Source organism: Bos javanicus, chromosome 21, assembly GCF_032452875.1.
Source record: "Bos javanicus breed banteng chromosome 21, ARS-OSU_banteng_1.0, whole genome shotgun sequence".
Taxonomy (NCBI): Eukaryota; Metazoa; Chordata; class Mammalia; order Artiodactyla; family Bovidae; genus Bos; species Bos javanicus.
The window spans coordinates 28,399,162-28,408,513 of record NC_083888.1 but is presented as its reverse complement, the minus strand read 5'-3'; the positions used below and the strand labels follow the sequence as shown (position 1 = coordinate 28,408,513).

Genomic DNA, 9,352 nt, shown 5'->3' with positions numbered 1-9,352 from the left:
CCTACCCCCCCATCCCCCCACTCCCCCATCCCCCCACCCCCCCCATCCCACCCCCGGCGCCGCCTGCCCCTGGAATAAGAGGCTCACCTTTCTCCCTTGTGTCTCAGCTGGTAAAGAAAGTGCCCGCAATGCAGGAGACCTGGGTTCGACCCCTGAGTTAGGAAGATGCCCTGGAGAAGGGAAAGGCTACCCACTCCAGTGTTCTAGCCTGGACAATTCCATGTATTGTCCGTGGGGTCGCAAAGAGTCGGACAAGACTGAGCGACTTTTACTTCACTTTCTCCTTCCTGAGGGATTGAGGGCAGAGGCTGGCAAGTTTGGGAAGTTGGCCACTGTTTACCTGTGACTGGATCTGTACGTTTAGTGACAAACAAAAACTGCTGCTGTGCGCTCGGCACCGTGCAGAGATCTGACGAAGTTACGGTTAGTCTGACTGAAAAGGCGCTTGTGTACAGATGCGGCCCAGACTGCTCGGGAAGGACTCCAGGTGTGCCCCGGGGATCCGAGGCCCCACTCCGCACCACCCCGGGCCCCGGCCAGCGTCCCGCCCCGAAGTCTAGCCAGTCCCTAAGACACTCCTCGAGGACAGAGAGAATGCCTGGTGGCGCACGTCTCCGGCCCCCAGACCGTCTGGAGGAGGCCCAGCTCCGGAAGGGAGGTGCTCGCAGGCCGCGGCCCCCTGAGGCCCACACGGCAACCCACACGTGTTCCTGCCGCAGCATCCTTCGTCCTGGGCCGCGCATAGGCCTCCCTCTTCGCCTCCATCCTCCACAAGACCGTCCGGGTGGGTAGTCCTCTCACACCCCTTCCCTCACAAGTACATTTGGTGAATAAAGAAATCTATCGAATAGTTCTTGGCTTCAATAAAAGTTGTAACTTAAAAAGTTACATTACACAACCTGCAGCTTCTAGCATCGCACAGGTGTGACCCTTGAACCACCTCGGGGAGAGGGGTGCAGGGGGAAACTCACATATAACTTAGAGCAGGCCCTCCAAGTCTGGTTCTTCCACCTGTCGCGGGTAGGATCCTGTATACTCTAGTATTTACTATTGAAAAAGTGTGTTAGTTGTTCAATCGTGTCCGACTCTTTGCGACCCCACGAACGGTAGCTGCCAGGCTCCTCTGTCCGTGGGATTTCCCAAGCAAGAATACTGGAGCGGGTTGCCATGCCATTCTCCAGGGGATCTTCCCAACCCAGGGATCCAACCCACATCTCCTGCGTCCCAGGTGGGTTCTTTACCGCTGAGCCACCAGGGAAGCCTACTATTGAAAAACACCCACAGGATTGTAGACCCATACAGATCAATTTGCTGTCATTCATGGTCGACTGTTCTGTCCACCACCTCGTCAGGAAGCTAAATGACCAGTGTGTACAGAAGAAAGCAGGTTTTAAATCTATTTCGAATTCCAGAGCACATAGCAAATAAAGACTGATGGAATGCAAGCTAAATTCACTATTGACAAAGCCATTTTAATACGGTTCTGGGAAGCAAGGTATTCCTCTCAGTTAAAATCAGAAAGCCATTTGAGTGTGTAAGTGGAATGTGATCTCATCAAAAGAGCAATTTAATTGTAGGGGAGCAAATTATTATGGTAAAAACCCATTCTGCTGCTAAGTCGCATCAGTCGTGTCCGACTCTGTGCGACCCCATAGAGGGAAGCCATAGGTACTATGTAATACATTTTGAATTTTTTTTTCCTAAAGATAAGAAAGGTTCAGTTGTCACTTAGAAGCATTAAAATAGCAACTCATCCTACAGTGGAAACTACAAAAGATTACACAACACTGAATTTCTTTGACTTTAGAATCCTTTTTTAGTAATCCAGTATTTAGTACTAGCTTCAGAGAAGGCAATGGCACCCCACTCCAGTACTCTTGCCTGGAAAATCCCATGGACGGAGGAGCTGGTAGGCTGCAGTCCATGGAGTCGCTAGGAGTCGGACACAACTGAGCCACTTCACTTTCATGCATTGGAGAAGGAAATGGCAACCCACTCCAGTGTTCTTGCCTGGAGAATCCCAGTGACGGGGGAGCCTGGTGGGCTGCCGTCTATGGGGTCGCACAGAGTTGGACACGACTGAAGCGACTTAGCAGCAGCAGCAGCAGCAGTACTAGCTTCTGTTGTGATTGTAGGTTAGCTGAAACAAATTGATTCTGATTTTGAAAATAAAGTTTCAGTGTGAACTTTAGTAAAACTTTAGTTAAAAAAATACCTGAGACATAATGTTATTAAATAAGATTTTCCCCCATTCAAAAAGCTTTGCAGACTTTTATTTGAGATTTATCTTTTGAAAATCACAGGTCTTAACAGTAACATCTCATATTGTTCATTTCCTAGTGTTTCCCTCTTTTGATGAATATTTTCCCATTTAAGTTTCTCAAGACATTTAGGAAATTGAAAACTTCCTGCTCTTGTCCTTTGTCTGTAGACACATGAGTGAATCAGATTTTGTGGGTATCGACCACTCAGTTCCTGTCTCGCTTCTCACTGTGCCCAGCAGCAGAGCTGACAGTGGGTCCCAAGTTCTTAGAAGTACTAATAGTAATTAGGGAAAATGCAAGCTCAGGGGTCAAAATGAGCTTATACAGACTGAGCACAGGGAAAGGACTTCAGAATTCTTCCTCAGCATTCAGGGTACGTGACTGCTTGAGATTCTTCAATTTATCAATGGTGGAAGTTACTGAGATCTCCCCATAAATTTTGTTGTCTCTTGTTTGAACATTTACAGCATTATTTGTCTCTTCCTTTTCTCCAACCACTGTAGAAAACAAAGGGAAATAAATCTATTTTAAATCAATACTTTACTAAATATTAAGTCAGCAGTCACATGGCCTGTGTTGCATTGAGTTTCCTTCTTAGCACTAATCACCAAATATCAATCTAATGTCCATTGAGTCATCCACTGAGAGTAAGTTTCTGGAGACAAGGAATGACTTCTAATCCCATTGGTCTGTTGTCTATTTTGGAGAACACCTGTGGTGTTTGTGGGGTACCAATAGGAGCAGAGAGCTCCTACAAACTCCCCAACTCCACCTGGCACACTTGATGAATTAGGGTGGGCACCAGACACAGGTCAACCAGCTGACAGAATGTTCTAGAATATAAGTAAAAGGTCTGTTCTCGCAACCCATACTGTGAGATGATGCAGAATTCTGCAGTCATGTGTCTTGCCACCTGGAAGGAAGACACTGGCCATCAAGGAGGGGGGAATAAAGTAGGTCAAGGAAGCATAAAGAACCAGACCAAAAGGGAACAGAAATGGGAAGAAATGGTCCTGGTCAGGGTGGAGTTCCCTCCTGTCCCAGTTACTTCTCTAATGGTTCGGTTATCGAATTCTACCTTCCATAGCGTGAGACACTGACTCCCAATACATTTCATCATGTCTAAGCTAATGTGAAGTCTCTGTCACCACAAGAAGTCTGACTGAACCATCACCAATACCCATTATAAACACTTTTGATGACAAACTGCCCACAGGACCGCCCCCTGCATATTTATTTTGCCTTCTACAGAAACTTTCAACTTAAAAGGAGATAACCACATTGTGCCCACAGGCATGTCAATATCCATCTCCCTTGGTTTTAAAATACTCTTACAGTCAAAATTTTAGATTCGACATCTAATTGCTCCTGTTCTTCAGGGACATTTTATTTTTTCACTTAATTCTTTTCTTTTTATCTTCTTAAATTTGGAACTTTCCCTACTCATTACTTGAATCCTAACGAGTTCTAATAAACCAGAAAAGCAAAGGATATTACTTTAGGCCTGTCACATGGCTGAAACATGAGGAGTATAATTCTACTGATAAGATCATTTACATAGTTTTTCCACTGTTGGTTTGAGATATTAATTATTTCTAGTAATACTACACCACAGGATGCACATGAAATTTCCTAAGTCTTCTTCCAGAAAATTACAGAGTATCTAGCCAGGAACACCACAGGCTTTTCTTTGTGTTTAAGTATTCAACAGTTATTTGTCATAATCAAGCAGTTATACCATATTCTTTCTTTTTTGGTGAGGTTTTTTTTTTTTTTTTTTGGAATTTAAGCGGAAAAAAGCATTTGGGAAAATATATATAAATTTAGATTACCAAAAATAAAATTATACTGAGCCAGCTGTGCATTTTGTATTTTGTTATTTAGTGTACAACCACGATCTAAGTCAACATCAGCCATGAATCCTTCCTCAAAGAAGTCACTGGATATCTACAAGACAATGAGACACTTTCATTAGTACTCTGTATAGGGTAGGGTAGTGTGGTAGGCAGCCTCCAAGATAAGCCCAGCATCCCCTCTGCCCAGTATTCATACCCTGGTGTGGTTCCAGGTTGGTCCATTTGACCACAGTGCAGAGGGAGTGATGGCGCATAAGTTCTGAGATGAGCTTAAAGGGCTGAGACCACTCCCCTAGCTGGGACCTTTGAGGTCCCAAGGGCTGTGGCCTCACCACGCATCTGGGCCAGAGCCCACCAACCATGATGGCTCAGATCCTGCCCCACAGAAACTGTGAGATAATACATGCCTGTTTCTTTGCTCTAAGGTGCCAAGTTACACAGCAACAGATAATACAAGTATTCTTCCCTAATAGAGCCGCAAGGAAAAGAATAACTATGAGATGTTTTAAAACACCAATTTCTCAAAAACAAGATATAAAGTAACTCTTATACAACTACACAGACTTGACTCAGGTGTTACTGAAAACATGGGACGGTAAATAAATGTATTAGTTACGCAATGTTTAAAGGCATGAATAACATTCCAAGTCAATGACATTCACTGGCCACATGCCAAGATTATGTACTTTAAACATCTCTGATGTTACCTGAAGTGCGTATTTTTCACAAGTTGGCCCCACAGGGATGACCATCACCTGACGAGGAGACAGCCAGAAAGGCCTGAAAAATGTAAGTAATATGTATGTTTCAAAATGACCATTTATTACATGATTAAAAACTAACCGAAGACTTTTTTTAAATAAGACTTCACATGAGAGCAGGTTCAGAAGAGAGGGGTGTAAGTCAAGCAAACTATATGGAAAAGCAGTCAAGGAGACAAAAGGGGAGACGGGGCCTTCTGATTGGAAGGGGTGGGGAAGACAGGCTGGCAGCCAGGTGAAAGAGCTAAACATCACTGGCCATCTGACCCAGCAACTGCTCTCCTGAGCATCCACCCCAGGGAAGTGGAAACGTGTTTGCATGAATGTGTTTAGCCCTGCACGCTAAAATTTATAGCAGTGTTCTGTATCAGAGCACCAAATGCCCCAGTGCCCTTCAGCGAGTGAGCGCTCAACTGTCACCGCATACAAACACACTGACAGAAGTGAGAGGGGGCCGAGGACTAGGGCTAGAGACACCTCGGACGGATCCCAAGGCAATTCCATCCAAGGAGTGGAAAAGCCAGTCTCGACGGCTGTGCACTGAGATTCCACGCCTGTATGACTCTGGAAATGACAGAATTATGAAGGTGGAGATCAGATTAGTGGCTTCTGGGGATAGGGACAGAGTAGAGCAGGAGGTGTGTGGGATCCTTGAAAGTAACGGACCTGTGCTATACCCTGACCAGCGGGTACACAAATTCACTTGTGTGCACAATTGTGAGATCTGAACGAGGCTGGTAAGTGTATCAGAGTCACTTCCTGGTCATGCTGTATGTAGTTCTACAGGATGTCACCACTGGGGAAACTGATAACAAGTGTGCTAGACCTCTGTTTATATGATTCTACAGTTATTTTCAGAATGAAATGTTTTTCGAGATGGAAAGGTGGGGATAAGCAATGTTTGATGTGGGAAATGGCTGCTTTTTTCTTCATCACATGGATTTCGTTTGAAGGTGTAGGGAAATGCATGGAGATTATTGTGGATGGCATTCTGTGAATGCACGTTTTTATATACTTATTCTTAAATTACAAACCAAAATAATACATGTGACAAATCTAATTATATACATGATGAAACAGAGAAATACAGTAAATGCTTCCTTCTGAGCTCTGCCCTCTCCCTAGACCCAGCCACCAGCCCCAGAAAGCCGAACTCTACACACATCTCAGGGTCTTCTGCCAGTACTCAGCAGATGTCCAAAAGCTTGCAGCGTAAACTGTGGAGGGTGTGCACGGCAGCTCCATGGGGAAGTGCACCACCCCATCTCCAGATCCCCTAGCCCTACTGCTCCTGTGAAAGACCCACCATCTCTCACTGTGCTAACTACTTACAGCGGAATCAACTGAAGAGAAATACAAACAAGTTAACTCACGCTTAGGAGGCACACACCTTCATATCTATACCTGTACCTGTAATGGCCTGGACACCCTGTGACACCTCAGTATGTTTCTTTACGATCACAAATAAAATCTCGGAGACAGACACAGACTCAGGCAACACCATCCTTGTGGACCGTTTTGAGTGATCAAATCTACATTTTCTAGCCTAATTATCTCTAAGTCTGACCTTGCAGCCAAAGCAATAACTAGAGCCCACACATCAGTGTAACTCATACCTCTAGCCATTCTTCCCTGGGGGCACAGAAGGTGACCAGATGAACCACTCAAAGCTGCCCTCAGGGAGTTCACCTGCCCCTCCATCCCCAGGTGGGGCTGCCACTGCAGACGGCCTCTGACTTTGGGGCCACGTGTGACCCTCAAGTCAGTGGTCACAGGGCTGTGAGTGGAAGAAAGGAGAGCATGACAGCCAGCTGGGGGTGGGGTGGGGATGGGGGTGGGGGCGTGCCCTGGAGTGTGGCCCACATGCATTCCAGAGACCAGATCTTTGAAAGTTAGACATACACGTGAAAAGGCTACTTTCTCATTTCACCAAGTTCCCAAAAAAGTAAATGACAGGGTTATGCCATTCTGCCTTTGTTTTCTTTGTTTTGTTTCCTGGTCTGGCAGATGCCACAAGAATTTTTTATTTGCTGTTTGGACACTTGCTAATTATAAGGTAGGAGCCATCATTTTTTTTCATATTAATTTTATCTTTAGACACGACTTTAAAGAACAAGAAACATGTAGCTTTCCCACATCACTCACCATTTTCCCCCATAGTTTTCAGAGAGAATGGCTATCATTCTTTCCACTGACCCCAAAATGGCTTGGTGAATGATCACAGGGTTCTTCTTATCGTCCCCATCCTTACTGAAAAATTAAAATTGCACATGTAATGTTCTCTTCAGACTCAGGAATAACTTTATCTTCTTACCTTATATTTAAAAGTTATTTTTCCAAACTAGGTAAAACAAGATTCCTCATGAACTATCTTTAAACATAAATGTGCCATGCATTAATTAGAAATAAAGGGTTTTTTTCTTTCAAATTATAGTATCTTTAATAAACCAAAGGGAAATGAAATATATCATCTAGGAAAAAGCAAGGTAATATTAGATCACTATTTCTATCACAAGTCTACTGATTATTTTAAACACCAGCTTTAATCTAAGTTACCAGTTTACCCCATACCAAGAGGCACTCTAACAAATTACATTTTAAAATTAATGTTATTTTGAACTATGGCTTACTCCACCAGTAATTTATTGAACAATTACCAAAGACATTGAAAAAATAAAATGTTTCTGTATTCGGTTAGAATACATTGGTATTCTATTAATTTGGGTTAATGGTATGACCACTGTGGCTGGCAAAAAATTTACCAACCTTGGAGAAGGCAATGGCACCCCACTCCAGTACTCTTGCCTGGAAAATCCCATGGACAGAGGAGCCTGGTAGGCTCCAGTCCATGGGGTCGATAAGAGTCGGGAACAACTGAGCAACTTCACTTTCACTTTTCACTTTCATGCATTGGAGAAGGAAATGGCAACCCACTCCAGTATTCTTGCCTGGAGAATCCCAGGGACAGGGGAGTCTGGTGGGCTGCCGTCTATGGGGTCACACAGAGTCGGACACAACTGAAGCGACTTAGCAGCAGCAGCAGTCATTAGTTATTAGAGAATATTGAGAACATATACAAAACTACAGAGCATTGTATAACGAACTCACATATAACCCTTTCTCAGGATCAGCAAACATCAGCTCACAATCCACCTTGTATGGTCCAAACCTGCCCACTCCTGACACCACCCACTGTGAACACTGCCGTGCCACCCTGTAAATGCTATGCCCCCACATTACATTTCAAAATGTTCCTGGTCTAATTCCCTTTACAGACCTGAAACCTTCATGACATGCTCCTTACATTGGAGGATTCTCTCCCCTCTTTCAAAAAAGATGTAAAAAGCAAATTATGACTGTTAACTATAATGTAGTAACTCACTTCAAGATCTGTGTACACTCTTCCCAGGAAGATAAATGTCTTTGCAATGCTTACAAAGTTCTTAGGAGGAATTTTTATCTATAGGGTTATACCAGATAGTTACTACTAAAACTCATGTACGCACAAGCAAACAAAAACAGAGAGTCATTCACTGAACTCACTTCAGATGAGTCTGGATCTCATCCCTGCCAGTCACCTCTGCTGCGGGTCATGGCAGACTGACTGCAGGCCATGTCCTCTTTCAGAGCTAAGAGGACTTCCGGGTGGGGTGGGGGGCCCAGGTCAGTCCTGCTCAGATACGTGAAGAAATGATTCACTCCACAACCTGGAACCAGTGTGGATATTTCTGGATGTCGTATAATGTTGTTTTGTGGAGGGAATGAAAGAGAAGCCACACAATCCTTTCACAGGCCTCTGGGTACCAGAAATTGCTGTCCTGTCATTTATTTTAAAAGAACTAAAACTGGGTCTAGCCTTAAGAAGGGCAAATAATGACCTAAACTATGCTTACATAGGCACACTTTCAGGTAAACATTAAAATCAATGTCAAGTTCCCCCAAATAATCCCAGTGGATTCAGCTGAAATTACATTAGATTCAAAGACACCCTTGAAGAGAATCAGTATCTTCACAATATTATTCTTCCCATTCCAATAATGTGTATGAATCTTCATTTAAGTAACTTTTTGGCCTTTAATTAAGTTTTATAGTATATACTTCATATATATATTATATATTTATAGTTATATGCATTCCTAGACATTTGCTTGGTTTTTGTTGTTGTTCTTTCTGAAACTTGTTTTCCATTGCATTTCCCAGTGGGTTGTTTTTAATATGTATATGAAAGCAAACTGATGTTTGCATTGACCTTATTGCTAGGTACCCTACTTAACTCTATTATCAGTTTTAATTTTCCCTCCATCTGATCCTGTTGGATTTCTTGACATCTTAGCATCTATATATAGTGATGATTTGTCTCTTTTTTCAATGTGTCTACATATCCCAGCACAACTGTGAGTAAAAGTACAAACAGGCTATTTGCCTTATTCTCAAATAAGTCAATATGTTGTCATTGTTTTCTAAATAGATT

General features: G+C 43.4%; 1 protein-coding gene across 2 annotated transcripts in view; it reads right to left on the bottom strand.

Annotated features, from left to right (window-relative positions):
• Nucleotides 1–2,251: 2,251 nt before the first annotated feature.
• The window catches only part of TARS3 (threonyl-tRNA synthetase 3), a 44,127-nt gene continuing 37,026 nt past the window's right edge, over nucleotides 2,252–9,352 (bottom strand). Inside the window, exons 16-19 of one of the 2 annotated variants that reach the window (XM_061394648.1) lie at nucleotides 7,027–7,131; nucleotides 4,828–4,900; nucleotides 4,097–4,211; nucleotides 2,252–2,761 (exon numbers count right to left, since the gene is read on the bottom strand). In XM_061394648.1, the coding sequence (XP_061250632.1) occupies nucleotides 2,613–2,761; nucleotides 4,097–4,211; nucleotides 4,828–4,900; nucleotides 7,027–7,131 (442 nt within the window). In that variant the 3' untranslated portion in view covers nucleotides 2,252–2,612. The remainder of the gene's footprint in view (nucleotides 2,762–4,096; nucleotides 4,212–4,827; nucleotides 4,901–7,026; nucleotides 7,132–9,352) is intronic. The other variant, XM_061394649.1, reaches the window with a different exon arrangement.